This window comes from Contarinia nasturtii, unplaced genomic scaffold, assembly GCF_009176525.2.
Source record: "Contarinia nasturtii isolate CC-2019 unplaced genomic scaffold, AAFC_CNas_1.1 Cnas_scaffold_810, whole genome shotgun sequence".
NCBI classification, from domain to species: domain Eukaryota; kingdom Metazoa; phylum Arthropoda; class Insecta; order Diptera; family Cecidomyiidae; genus Contarinia; species Contarinia nasturtii.
In genome coordinates this window covers 1,720,741-1,735,372 of record NW_022198157.1, presented here as the reverse complement: position 1 = coordinate 1,735,372, position 14,632 = coordinate 1,720,741, and the positions used below count along the sequence as shown (strand labels likewise).

General features: G+C 33.4%; 1 protein-coding gene across 2 annotated transcripts; it reads right to left on the bottom strand.

Moving 5' to 3' along the window:
- Positions 1-4,522: 4,522 nt before the first annotated feature.
- Positions 4,523-14,341, bottom strand: LOC116342043 (sodium-dependent neutral amino acid transporter B(0)AT3). Of its 2 annotated transcripts, XM_031769515.1 has the most exons (11): positions 14,113-14,341; positions 13,494-13,558; positions 12,246-12,837; positions 11,645-11,871; positions 11,477-11,525; positions 11,254-11,382; positions 10,376-11,155; positions 10,072-10,275; positions 9,746-9,903; positions 9,358-9,621; positions 4,523-9,271 (listed from the first exon to the last, which is right to left on the bottom strand). In XM_031769515.1, the coding sequence occupies exons 3-11, from the start codon at positions 12,333-12,335 to the stop codon at positions 9,073-9,075; spliced, it is 2,100 nt and encodes a 699-aa protein (XP_031625375.1). In that variant the 5' UTR covers positions 12,336-12,837; positions 13,494-13,558; positions 14,113-14,341; the 3' UTR covers positions 4,523-9,072. The 2 variants fall into 2 exon arrangements, with proteins under 2 accessions (XP_031625375.1, XP_031625376.1); XM_031769516.1 differs by lacking the exon at positions 12,246-12,837.
- Positions 14,342-14,632: the final 291 nt, after the last annotated feature.

Genomic DNA, 14,632 nt, shown 5'->3' with positions numbered 1-14,632 from the left:
GATGAAAGAGTTCATCGTCGATGTCAACAAACATTAAAAATAATCGCGGTCCTCATTATTCGTGCTCTTGTTATCAAAAACATTGTTTATATTGATGAATTTTTCTGTAGAAATAGACGAAACCAATTACTCACAGTTAATACAAAGTCAAACGAAAAAAAAAGAACTAAATAAAACATACACAATCATGACATTACATAAGCTTATATATGATTGGATCGGTCTTGGTTGTCGTTTTCAAATGCGATTTATTCTCGATATTCGTCAATTGGAATAACGATGGATGCATGATTGTGTTGTCATTGAAACTTGAACACACAAATGCATTTTTTTATTATTATTATTGTCATCAACGCGTGTAGAGCGACGAACTGACACACTGCCGATAAGATAAACATGCAACAAAATCACGTTTCGCTTGAAATTGTAAATCATTTTGGTGTGATAGCCGCCACACACACACACCACACATATATCGGTCTCGTTCAACGTTTTTACACCATATGTGTATAGCAAGGCGCACGTTAAATAAATCAGAATTTCTATTGATTTTGTATCGATGATTTGTTGTGAATCGACATTGGTAATAAAAATGTGTAATGAAAAATGGGCATTTTCATTCAATCAATCAGGCAGACAAGAGGGACTTTTTTCACCGTCCCCGAGCCAAACAACAACAATCGATAAACATGTTAATTAAAACATATTATTTGTTATTTAGACTGTAATATATATTCTTTGCAATCAAATGCAGTGACACGTTGTCAACGTGATTGTTACATTTAATTTCATTTTAGCCATTTGTTTGTTTTGATTCGATTGAATTCGATCTATGGTGCGTGGGACGATTTTTCACATTCGAAGTGAATGGAAAAAAGGAAAACATAAATTTGTGTATTCTCTCTCTCTCTCTCTCTCTCTCTCTCTCTCTCTCTCTCTCTCTCTCTTGGACGCTGTCGCACTTGATTTCAATAGACATTCACTTTATGTGCAAAATAAATTGCGTGTAATTTGTTTGATTTGGCATGGTAAAGAGAACAAAACTGAAAAGTCCTCTTTTATTTTCGTCGATTTGTATCGTATTCTTTGTTCTATGGATTCTTTCATAATATATTTTCTTCGACTTCGTCATTCATCAATTCAACTGAAGTTTTTCAATAAAACTAAAAAAAGAGACGAACAAAATCAATGTGTATACACAATTTTCGATAATAAATATGGCCACATAAAGGTTTCATTCTTCATGTATACTTGAATGGCCGATGCGAAACAAAGCAACAAATTTGATGTCAAATAGAAACTTGTATCGTACACTTGGCAGGCATCGGCATCATGTAATGCAATTATGAGAAATTCTTCTTCTTTTTTTTTGTTCAGCATTTTTGCAAAGATCCGTGTGAGTTTTTGTGAGGAAAAAGGAAATCTTCCTGGAAACAGTCCTTGTTTACATTTGCCGATTTCATTTCATTCTTTCTTCTTTCTCTTTTGGTTTTGGCAAAACAAAAAAAAAGAAAGGAAGCGAAAATTCCATGAAAGTTAATGCATATTTACTTGTGTACTTAAACAGCTAGATTCCCCATATGTGTTGTTGACTGCGTGTGTGTGTGTGTGCGTGAATGGATTGCTCCTGCTGTGACAAGGCTGAAATGACAATGTATGTGCTCTGTGTGTGATAGCTGTATTTTTTTTATTAATGTGTGATTTACGATATCTGGTTCGTACTAATCGATGCGACATTCCGGCATCGCACGGAAACAAAGTATGTTTAATCGGTTTTCAGCATCGTTTCATTTTTTGTTCATGGTACAAAATCTCCGGTTTCCAAAACATAAATGAGAAACGAAAACAAAAAGATCCCAACATTAACATTCAATATTAAAAATTAATGAATTTTTTCTCGTTCTCATTAATTGCTGGCACATGGAGTTCGTTCTTTGACATTTGCCTGTGACAATTTCTACTATGAAAATAGTTAAAATCAGATTAGCATATAGATGCTATCGAGTGATGAGAGTTTCCAAAATAAGAAATCATACGTATTGTATTCGACGTAGAAATATTTCTGTGGCAACTCATACACATGATTCACGGTGATGTTGACAACGGTCTACTTGCTGAATACGCGTAGTGTAATACTCGGACTAAGGGGCTCGCAAGTAACATAAACAACAACAAAAAAAGAAAATACATAACTAGAAACATTCCTCAATACAATGTCGTTTTTATTATCGTCTTTAACACATCGATTTATAAACTATATGATCGTAGTGTATGCGTGCGCTTTTTCTAACTCTTTCTCATTTTGTGCTTGTTCACGAGTCGAGGACTTTAAACTTTTGAATATCTCGCGCTCTGTGTGTGTGTGTATAAATTGTATGACCGCATATCTGGTATATCAACCTTAGAATATTTTGTCATTATAGTTCTAAACAAATCACAATTACTCTTTCTATCTCTCTTCATCTTTCTCTTCATCTGTCTCTCTTCCGCGCTCGCGCACATCCCGATTGATCTTAGAGCACATATGCTCGCTTCGATTTGGACGTTCTAACGCACGAGCGTCTTATTTATTCATTATTATTGGTATACCTGTTCGGTTGTTCTGTGCATCTTTTCTTTTATTTCGTTTCGTTGACGAATATTTAACAAACACGAATATAAAGAATATTTTGACGACGTTTCTTTGTCTTGGTCGGTGCGTTCTTTCTCTATTCCGCTGGTGATGTTCGTAATAATCGACACAATCGATGGTGAGTGTGTGTGTTTGCATAAAAATAAAAGTCAACAATAGAACAAAGAATAACGAAGAAGAACGAGAAATGTTTCGTTTTAGATAATAGGATTTGCTTATGATGTTGAAATAGAGAAGAGACCGCTGCTTCAAACTGGAGCCGAAGTGTCAACGATGTTGTTGATTTCGTCTTCGGTTGGTTTTTTTTAATTCATTCAAGGCGATTAGAATAAACAGAACATTGACCAACCTGGGGCATCGTTCATGTGATTCAAATTAATATTTTTCGGCGTAGTTTTCGTGTGTTCCATTCACTCATTTGCGATAAATCGCATGCTCTTCTTCTATTTTGGGGATATTTTCGACTCTAGCAACAATTTTAAAGATGAGAAATTATCGCTAACACAACTATCGCATTTTTTTCCACGATTTTTTTTTATGTTGTCATTGACGAAGAGTTGAATATTTCATTTGGCAACGTATGCGCATTGCAATGGTGAATAGACAATGTTCCAGTTGGATCGTTTTGTAGGAAAGAGTTGAAACGCTAGAGTATGAATACCGCGGCACGGAGATAAAAATGAAGATAAATTATCATACGCATGCAATTATCACATTGATGACGAATAATGTAATTTTGTTAAGCGATTTCATCCATTTATTTTACGTCAAAACCACCAACAACAACAAAAAATCGATTTTCAATGGCATCGACGCAAATCGAAGGCACGGATCTCAGAGGGAAAAAAACCAGATTGCAAAAAATATATTCGCTATTCAACATAGGCACTTTAATATTGATCGTTTTTTTTATTAGCATGGACTTTATTAACCACACACAAAAATGCGGAATTTCGATAAAAAAAACTGTTGTGATCACGATTTTTTTATTTTTTTTGCCAATTAATCGATCTTTTCCCATCGAAATGATTTTTTTTATTTATGTTAATTTTATCGCTTTTTTATGTGTTATTTATTCCGGTGTGAGAATAATAATGAAATTTGAATATTTTCTATTGAAAATGATTCGAATTCTTCTTATATTTATTTCGCTTTTGTTTCGCTATGATGTCGACTTCTGTTTTAACAGTCTTTTGAAAGCTTAAATGATTTTCAATTAGAAAAACGAAAAATATTAACGATTTTTCTTCCGAAATTTTGTTTGGTGTAAAATGACATGCCGTATGCGTACAATAGTTAAATAAAAGTTTGAAAAGATAGCAATTAAATTCAATTTGAGGAAAGAAAGAAAAATCAAAATCCACATGCTATGTAATTAATCAATTTGATGAATGAAGCACTTTTTTTTGTGTAAACAAAAAAATGCGACAAAAAAAAGATGGAGAATCGAATGACAATAATTCATGGTGTGTCAAGCATTTGAGTGTATATTATGTAAACCATTTTTATTCAATACATTAATGAATTGTAAGAAATCAAATACAAAGTGCTTTACGCATGAATGAAGTAATCCACACTGACATCAAGAATAAAGCGTACGAGAACAACAATGGAATGGGAAAGAAGTCTTTATTTAACTATGCACGCCTACTCGACGCGTCGCTCAGCATCGTTGTCATCGTTGGCCTAGTAAGCGATATGCTCTTTACGTTTTTGTTTTCTACACTTCAGGCATATGTTAATTGTCCAGCCTTGTCGCTTTCCCCATATCACTGACCTAAACTATCTTGAACTTGACCACGCGCATAAATTTCCACACGCACACGCAGAACGACGAAAAAGAAAGAAAGAACAAACAAAAGAAAACACGCACCGTTTTTTTTGGCATAGTTTTTGGTTTAAATTTATTTATTGTTCTTGAATAGAGGCATAACATTTACACTTTTTGAAACGCATCTTCTTTATTCTGTTTCTGATGCTGTTTCACAATGAGATTTAATAATTTTTTTGTTCCTTTGATTAATATCAATGTTTCTTTATATTTCAATCTTACATTGTTCGATTTTTTTTTTGTTTATCGATTTTTCTTGTCTTTTGTCTTCTGATTTTAATTTAAATGATTCATTCAAAATACGTCTAAAGTTTGAATAATGACACATAAAAGTGAGTAAAACAAATGTCCTCAATATCTTCTGTGTGAATTATTATTTTTTTTTTTTTTTGGTTTTCTTTTATAATATAACATTTTTGAACTTCTGTTTGACATCTTTAAATAGAGTTAAACGGAAAGAGAATTAACAGAACCGAAAAACTTGTTCAAATACACACATTCATAAAACATTTGATATGATGATATTTAATGTAAAATTGCTCTGAAAATTAAACGGACTAGAAACATCAATTTTTTTTTCTTTTTATTTATATACGTAAAATACAATTGTAGTTTTAATAGAAATTTTCTTATGCATGCAATAACTTCTGTTTTTGACTTTTACCAAACAACAAAAGCCAACAAAAAATAAAATATACGAAAACCATCTTTCGTGTCACTCGCTTGCTCGCTAACTGTTTGTTTTAAACGTGTACACCTCCTTCGTTTCGAACACCGAAGCCGCCAATTAATATATTGATCTAATTATATCCGCCTGTTGCTGGGTCGAATTGTTCAACAATTTTTCGGTTTTGCCCTTTCGACACAGAAAAAAAACTGTTTAATTCTTGAGAATTGAATGTTTGTATTTCTCATGGTTTCAACAAAAACCAGAAAAAAGTTCAAACGGAACTAACAGCCGAAGAGACATGAAATCATAGTCGAGTGTGGCAACAGGATTAACGGCCTCAATCGAAACCAAAATCGAGTAGATGAACGAGAACATATGTGGCCCGAAAAGTTAAAAAAAACCATTGAATTTTATTCGCTTAATCACCAATATTATTAACCCATTATCAATTTAATCCAATTACGGTCATATTTTCATATGCATGAAAGATTTTTTGGTTTTGTTTTAAAAAAAACTAGTTTTTTCACGATTAACAAACTATTTCTCGTAGCGATCGAGCTTTATAATTATGTGGACACTTTGAGAATATTTGATGGACCCTCTGTCGGCGAGTTTATTCCAATGGAAAATTAATAATATTTCCCAAAAAGGGGACAAACAAAAATCAGTCTAGCGATTCGGTTAAATTAATAATTCGGAACTCAATGGAGGTGAATTGGAAATTTTACACAAAACATGTTATCGCGTGAAAAATCGAGCTTATGTATAACCAAATTTCAAATGAGTGTTCGAAGTAACCACAAAGTAACTGTTCGAACTTAAATTGAGGCAATTGTGGTCATTGCATTTCATTGAAATTGGCATTTAGTGCCGTTTTGAATAAAGTACATATCCATCTTCATGCAACATTGATGCAGTGCTTGTATTTTACACACAAAAGAATGTGAATATTTTAAGGAAATGTAAAAATACACAGTAAAATTTGTCGTCCATTGCTTTTTCAATAATTAATTGGATAAACTTCAGCGTTCGTTCACATCTTTATTTAATTGATAAATCGATTGATAGTTGTCTTTTGTGAATTCAGTGAAAATAACCGAAATCAATATTTCATTTATGATATATATCGTTGTTAAACATTCGATAGACAAATATTTTGATATGATCGACAGTTATAATGTCACTCGTCAGTTGTATTTATTATTCGATTTAATTTTAATTGTGTGTAAGTGTGTCGATTTGAACTTTTCAGCTTTTGAACTGTCTTTTGAACGACGGTGGAAGAAGTCATTTACCATTACATCGATTCTATTTCTATTTTTCACCACATTTTCATTAAATATCAATTCACTGATTGATACATTTTCTATGTATATATATATTACTTTATCGTCTTTTTTGATAAATTCTAATGGTTTGAGTAAAACAGTACATTTTTCTTTAAATATAATATGCGATCTATAAATTCACTGTATAACATCATCATATAAGATAAATATATATGTAGTCTCTGTAGATATAGTTGATGGGTTTTCATTTTATTATTTGATTTTATGATAATTTGGTATGTATAGTTTTCTTAACCGCTCTTAATATATATATATGTATTTTAATTCATCGAAATTATTTGTCAATATAAACATTTAGAGTTAACAATATTGTTTAAGTATTCGCGTTCAAAGATCCTTTAAATAAAGAAAATTGGATAAACGCCATCAATTCGCATATGTATTAGTGAAATCGAAGAAACAAACATTCTTTTCACACTTTTATCGGATGATTATGCATAACTGATGAAAAGTTAAATATCGATTTCTTCAACAAGATCAGAGCTGTGCTACAATTTTGGTGAAGAAAGTGTTATTTATATCAATTGACAGTTTGGCAAAATTAACAGCTGAAAATTGTGTGAAAAAATGTACATTCGTTTTGACGTCACTGATAGTTTTTGAATATATGGAATTTTGAGCAAACAACACACACAAAACCACAACTAATGAATAAAAAAAAATTAAAGTAAAAAATGTTGAAAATATTTTTTTTAAGCTGGAAACTAGAATTTGTGGCTTTAATCGAGGTCTGAATACTCATGGGTGAATATTGGGTCCGATAATACAATATCATAATAGTTTTTGTGATAAATGTCCTCTCCCAAATTCCTATTCGAGATGTTTCATTGAATTACTATAAAGAACCCACTTTTTTTTTCTGTGTAGAATAAATGTTATCTTGTTGCTTTCGTGCAAAAACAAAAACAACTAAAATAGTATCTTTCTAAGCGCCCCCAGTAATTCTTATCAATTATTTATACAACAATTAATACAATGTATAGCAGTACCGAGCGCCGGAAATAATGGAATCAAAACAAATACAGAAATAATGATGGTTATCAGACTAATCAAAATGAATGTGAAGACAATTGTTAATATTACACACTTGGCATTCGTACACCCACTTTCTCTCTCTCGCTCACTCAGAGTGCACAAATTTACTCCAGCATGGAAATATGAATATATTTTTTGCTCAAAATCCAAATGAATACGCTACGATACACGATTTGATCGATTAGCTTAAAATTACACGTTACTATAATTATAACATAATGCAATTAGAATTTTTACAAATAAACTTGGAACATATTTCTGAATCAACACAAAAAAGGGGTATGAATTTGATAATAATCAATTTATTGTCGTCACTAGTTCGTCTCGCTAACTTGCTCTACGCTATATATATATGAATTTTATTGTCAGAGTATTTTTGCGTATCGATTCTATCGACTATGGAACTCTCAGCATGCAAATGTCATGCCCCTTTTTCGTTTACCTTATTTTTTGGTTCACCTATATAGTGAACGGTATTGTATGTGAATTTTACATGAATTATTACGAGTAAATGAGCTAAAAATAATAGATCCATGCATTTTTAGTCTTTTGAGCAAAGTCTACGGTTTACATGACAGTGTGCATGGGGTGAACATATAACAGCATTTCTGCATTTATTTTCATCGTATTTATGTTTTTATTGTCGGTTTTATGTTATGCCATTCGTCCATTCAACGGTGATACGAGCAATGCGACTTTTCATTTCAAACGAAAACACAAAAAAAATATATGTCTTACTATAACGTTCATTGAGTATATTTGTAAATCTATGCGATCATGCTGAGAATGCGTAAACATTTTCACTCTCTCTTGAACTAGATGGTGGGATTTACAATTTTGTGTGCACTTGTGACTTCTTTTATTGTCAGTAATATGTCCAATATGTATGTATATATATTATGATAACCATTCGATGTATAAATTACATCTCGCTGGGGAAAAGAAGCAAAAATATACGTGTGAGTCTAAAAATTTGTCATTCTCAAAAACGAGCAAATTTATTGTCAGGTTTTTTACAACGCTCTCTCTCCATCTGGTTGTTTACTGTATTAATTTCGGATGGAAAATTTCATCATCACGATTCACTTGTTAACTAGAAGAAAAATATATGTATATTATGTGTGTGTGTTTGTGTTTGTGATATTTTCGAATGTTGATTTTTTTCAAGCAAAGCCATAAATATTTACTAATACTCGTAGTATGTTTTTTTTCTTTTAAGTCTTATTTTTCCAACATAATTTTTCCCAATAAGAGTCTTGTATCTTGGTTTTAATGAAATGAATTTCCTTGTCGCTATCATTCAACACACATTAAAATTATTATTATTACTGATAATTGCTTAATCGATAAAACTTTAATAGCAACCATTCGTTCGCCGTATTAATTTTTTCTTCTTTTCGTCTATCTTTTTCCCCCTTGCGCACCTATTCGCCTTTTCTCATTCTAAATCGCATTCCGAAGTTATGGACTAAATACATTACTTGTTATGATCTTACAATTACGAACAAACTAACAATTTAGTGAACTTGATTGGGCGCTTACAACTTACATTCGATTATTCTTCTTCCTGTAATTCTTCTTCAGGTAATGTGTACGTTGGACAACAGAAACCCTCCGAACCATCTGCTTGAATGCAAAACAGTGTACGTTCGATTTCTGTTGGTTCGTGTGGCACTATGCCATGCACTTCACGTAGCTCGTTTGCGGGAAACCAGGCAGGCTCTGTATCTTCTACAATTACAATGCCGAAAAGTCTACGAAAATTTAAATAAATTAATTAATAATTTGCATTTATCACCATCTTCAATCAATTTAAAAGGGAAAAAGAATTGATGTGTACCTGGCTATTGCGACGACAGGAATCCAAATGACTGAAACCAATATCATGAATATTGCTAAAAGAATGCACCAGTGTGGCCATTCTTTCGGTTCGGTTATTCCTTTGACCGGATTCCATGCAGGGTAATTGCTGCCCGATGATGACAGTTCCAGAAATGATGCGGTCAATATTGTGAGCATTGCGGCTGGCGATAGATATTTCCAACAAATCATCCAGTACAGGGCGGGTCGTGAACCAGTCATCATCTCAATGTCGTCTGCAAATCTATTTGGATGAAAGTCGATTGGGGAAAGTTTGAAATCTGTCATTGATTTTAAATCAAATTCGAGCCCATCATTTTTGAGCGAAGGTGTGAGTATTTTAAATTAAAAAGTAAATAAAAAGTCACCTCTTGATTCCATAAACATATGCCACACCGATACATTCAAAGAATGCGATGATTAAAAGGGAGTAACTGCCTGCAAAACTGTCCATCAGTTGAAAAATATAACTGCCCGCACCATGAGCGAAGACAATTGATATGATGAAACACGATAAACATAAACCCTAAAAAGACAAATATTGTCTTCAAATCGTTGAATATTTCGAAATTCTCACGTAAATGTCTGCGGCTAACTTCAATAAAATTATATTTATTTAATGTCAAATAAATCAAAATTCAAATGTATTTCCCTGGCTAAAAGTCAAGTGTATGAGATTAAAGACTAGCATTACCCCAATAATAACATCTTTCGGTAGACCTGGGAATAATTTCATGTCGACAAGTGATGTGCCAAGTCCCTCGAGCATTCCGAATTGTGAGTCAATTCCCAGTGTGAATAACATGAGGAAAAATAATACTGCCCAAAATTGTGCGCCCGGAAATTGATTGATTGCTTCAGTAAAGATTATGAATGCCAGACCGGTGCCCGACGCACTCTGTTGAAAGGACAGACCATAATAATAATAAAAACGTTTAAATTAAGCACAGTTTTTCTCTTTCGAAAACAAATATTTTCATCACACTGTTGCTACGTACATTGTCCAATTCCCGTTGGAGATCGCACACCGGTAGATTAGTGGTGACATTGTTCAAAATGGATGCGTTTCTATCGGCCAAACATTTTTCGTACGTCGACGTTGCTTTGAATCCAATGATGGAAAAGACAACGATACCGGCAAACATTGATGTGGCACAATTCGTCATCGATACGATTATAGCGTCTCGATAGCAATTATTATTTGCTGGATTATACGAACTGAATGCAATCAAACCACCGAATGCGAGACCGAGTGAAAAGAAAATCTGTGTGCCCGCCTCCAGCCACACAACTGGATCCAAAAGTAATTCCCAGCGCGGCGTGAAGAAATGCATAACACCACGATAGGCGCCGTGCAGTGTGATGCCACGAAAGAAGAATATGATGAGCACAACGTATGGGAAAATGGCTGTAATGTAAACAATTTTGCCGGATGATGTGATGCCTTGTACCATACAAATATAAACGAGAAACCATGCGACGAGCAATGCAATCGCCACCGGATAATTGATCGCATCGGGTTCATTTACGCTAGCCGATGATTGCAATGTTGATCGATACCAATAGTATTGTGTGGGTGAAGACGCAACGCATTCCGGTTCAATGTCATATGTAAAATTCTTATATAGACGCGTTGGACAATCGGCCCAGGGTAGCGGTGATTCGAAACTATGTAGAAAATATATCAGGCACCAGGCGATAATTGTGTTGTAATATAACGCTACGATGTAACTAACTACGGCCGACGAAATTCCGATGCCACCCAAGTACGGTGATACCTAAATCAATACGCACACGCGACCGTGACGGAAGTAATACGATTAAAAATGTTAATCGATTCGGAAATCAAGGTTAGAAATTGATTGTAATTAATTACCTCGTGCCATGCCGCAATCGCTCCCTTTCGAAGCCTTTGGCCAAACGCTAGTTCCAAGTAGAAAATTGGCAATCCTTGTATCGCCAACATTGTAAAATATGGCACCAAAAAAGCACCGCCACCATTTTTCTGCAAACCAACACGTAATTTGAATGAGTTATTATCATTTCTTTTTTTTCGTTGAAAAATTGAATTCCAAAAATAAACATTTTTAATTATGTACCTGTGCCAAATATGGAAACCGCCATACATTGCCCAGGCCAACAGCATATCTGTTAAATAATACACGGTTAAGTCGCAATTATAAGACATTGAATTATGGAATCGATCGTTTTTGGACAAAAAACTCATAAAATTTACGCTAATAATAGTTGAATGCGTGTTTCATTACCCAATTGTTGCTAATAGAAACATCAATTTGCTGTCCCAACTTTCGCGTTCATCTTCGGGTTTGTCTTCTTGAACGATTTCGTTCGTTTGACACGGCAATGTTTTCGGTATGTTTGGGAATAGCTCTTGTTCCTTTTCATCTTCGGCATCTTCGGAGAAAAATGCCGGATTTGTAGCACCATAAAGAGATTGACTGTGTTCAGGTCTCACTAATCGTCCACGCATCTCCTGCAAAGGTAAACACATAAAATGCAAACATCAAAATTTAGAGACCCAAAAAAAACGCAGAAAGCTAAAACGCAAAAATGATTCCGATTTCTTCACCCACATAAACAGACAATAAAATTTAAATTTGGACCAATTAAATGTTGAGTGCCACTTTCAGATCGGTTTGAAACGCATTTTTGTGTTTTCAATTTTTGCATTTTAGCTTAACAACGTTTTATCCAAAGCATAAGAAATATGATTGTGCGACACAGTCGGCTGTGCAAAAACTTTATCGCAAAACCGCAAAAATGTCATCGATCATGAATTTATTGATTGATGCCAAACATAAATTATTACAGTATGCGTTGTGTATGAATGCAATGCAGGCACGTTACCTTTAATTCTAGGTTATCTATGCTTCGCTGTTTATACGAGTTCAAATCTCTTGAGCTTTGCCTACGAAATAATTGTGCTGTATTTGCCATGATTTCTTTTATGTTTGGTTATTCGGTTTTTTTGTGTGTTATTTTCTAGTGAACCAGTGCCTTTTTTGTGGTTTTGTTTACGACGAAAATTAAATTGAAAATGTAAATTGAGCGATTCGTGCTGAATTTAGATTTTGGATTATAATTGAATGTGAGTATATAAGTGACGTTGTTGTTGTTGTTGTTGATTTTGATGAATTCCACCGTAAAATACGTTCATTGATATATGCTAAATAGAACATTCCATTCTGTGTTCGGTGCGTATAGTGCAATAATTTTGGTGGTGGTGCTTTGTGCTTGTTTGCTGAACTGATTTGAATTTCTAAAATGTGTGTATGGTCTTTTTTTCAATTCTGCTAACACGGTGACGACCTTTGACCTTCTACAACGACAACAGTTGCCAACCAGCTGATCTGTGCGGATTGTCTTTTTTTTGTTTCGTTCAATTTTTAATTGTGCAAATCTGATTGCTGCATGATACTGAATTTTCAATATTTAGAGACTGTGTGTGTGTGTGCAATTTACGGGAATTGTGTGTTGTGCAATTGAGATTTTGTCACCGACAAGACGGTCAGATCGAATGGAAAAGAAGAAAGAGAGAAAAAAAACAGTGGTTTATTGCAAGACAGTATCACTGTGCATAAATTCGAATCAATCGTGACATGCATTTTAATTAAATCATCTACCATGTTCTGCATTTAGATTTGTCATTAAAAATTTATGGTGATTTTAACACTTAAATAACAAGATTAAACCAAGTTAATAACGAGTTGTATATTTTTGAAGAACTTTTTTTTTTTAATTTAAATTGATTTAATAACAGAAAATGTGTACATTTCCAACGTAAACTATAAATTGATCAAAACATGCCATTAAAAATAATTCATTTGTACTTTTTTTATGTAACAATTTACTCATGCCAAACAATCTGCAATATAAATGCTTAGAATTTCAACACAAAACCATTACATGCAAAATTATGGTCTGTGTGTCAGAAAAGATAAGGGGCCATCAACCACAATAATCCCTTGAGATTATATCTCATAACCTTATTAATGTAATCCGGCAAAAAAATACGGCTTCCAAATTCAATTTGGAATTTGTTGCAAATGCATATATCTACTCTAAAAAAAATATAAATATTATATTTTAACTCACCAATCAAAACTCTGTTTGTCTGTTGATGGATTTGTGGTTTTAAACCGAATGTTTGGAGATGGAATCTGAAAGGAAGGAAGGCCATTCGGTCAAAATGAGTGATTTACATAAAGGGGTTGATGATTTGTGCGTGGGTGCACAGAATGATGAATCAGCACTTGGCGCGAATAACTTTGCTTGGAAACAGTGTAAAACAAAAAGTTCAATTCACAGGTGATTTTCACCCCAAAATGGCAAACACTGTCTAAATACAAATTGATCGCAAAGATACAAAATGTGCATCACGTTACACACTACAATTTCTATATTCTTTTTCCGTTTTCTCGTAACTTTTTTAATCTCGTAACTTTTGTCGCTTGAGAGTATTTGCAAGTAAATACCATTAAATTGATTTTTTTTCTCTTGTCAAGAGAGTTGCCAACAATGGCAGCATCAAGTGTATCCTTGTTTATAATATGAAGTATTTTATTTTCAAAGTATTCATATTTCTTTCACACAATAAAAGAATCTTTTCTTCTGTTTTTACATTCCACTTTACAAAATCACTTCCGTCGTCTCTGAAGAAAATGAAAGTTTTTCGTACATTTTTCTCGCTACATATATAAATGACACTAATTACCATGAAAGAAGATGAACTGTTGAATCATTTTTGCTATTGTCCTGTATGCGCTCGTTCAGCGTTACATCAGAGGATACTGAAAAAGGACATCGCAGTCACAACAGACATTTAAAATGCAACAAAATTAAAAGAAAACTGATTTCGAATGAATATTGTACAGACTCAGAACGAAAAAAGAATATGAGAGGGTTGCTGTTGTTTTTTTTCGCAACCTGAAATCAATATTCACATCGAGCGTAGCAGAGCAATTTGAACAAAAAAAAATTGAAGCAGGAGAATGAATTCATTGATAAGTTGACACTGCGTGCATTTGCGCACAAAATCACATCTTCTTCAACAATGTTGGATGCCAGTTAGTAATGTATTTTTTTTTTTAATTTTATCTTTCATAGTCTCTCCGTGTGTCTGTTTCAATATTGTGTGCATATGACAATTGGTGTAGACCCATTTCTTATTACTGTGGAAATTCACTCTCACTCTTTCGCTTAAGTTAACTATTTCGCTTTTGATATCGAGTAAA

Excerpts from the sequence above, each read along its gene's own strand:
- LOC116342043 (XM_031769515.1), bottom strand. The coding sequence starts at position 12,335 with ATGGCAAATACAGCACAATTATTTCGTAGGCAAAGCTCAAGAGATTTG. Across the intron at positions 11,383-11,476 it reads GGTTTCCATATTTGGCACAG|AAAAATGGTGGCGGTGCTTT; the intron begins GTACATAATTAA and ends GTTGGTTTGCAG. Across the intron at positions 11,156-11,253 it reads CGATTGCGGCATGGCACGAG|GTATCACCGTACTTGGGTGG; the intron begins GTAATTAATTAC and ends GTATTGATTTAG.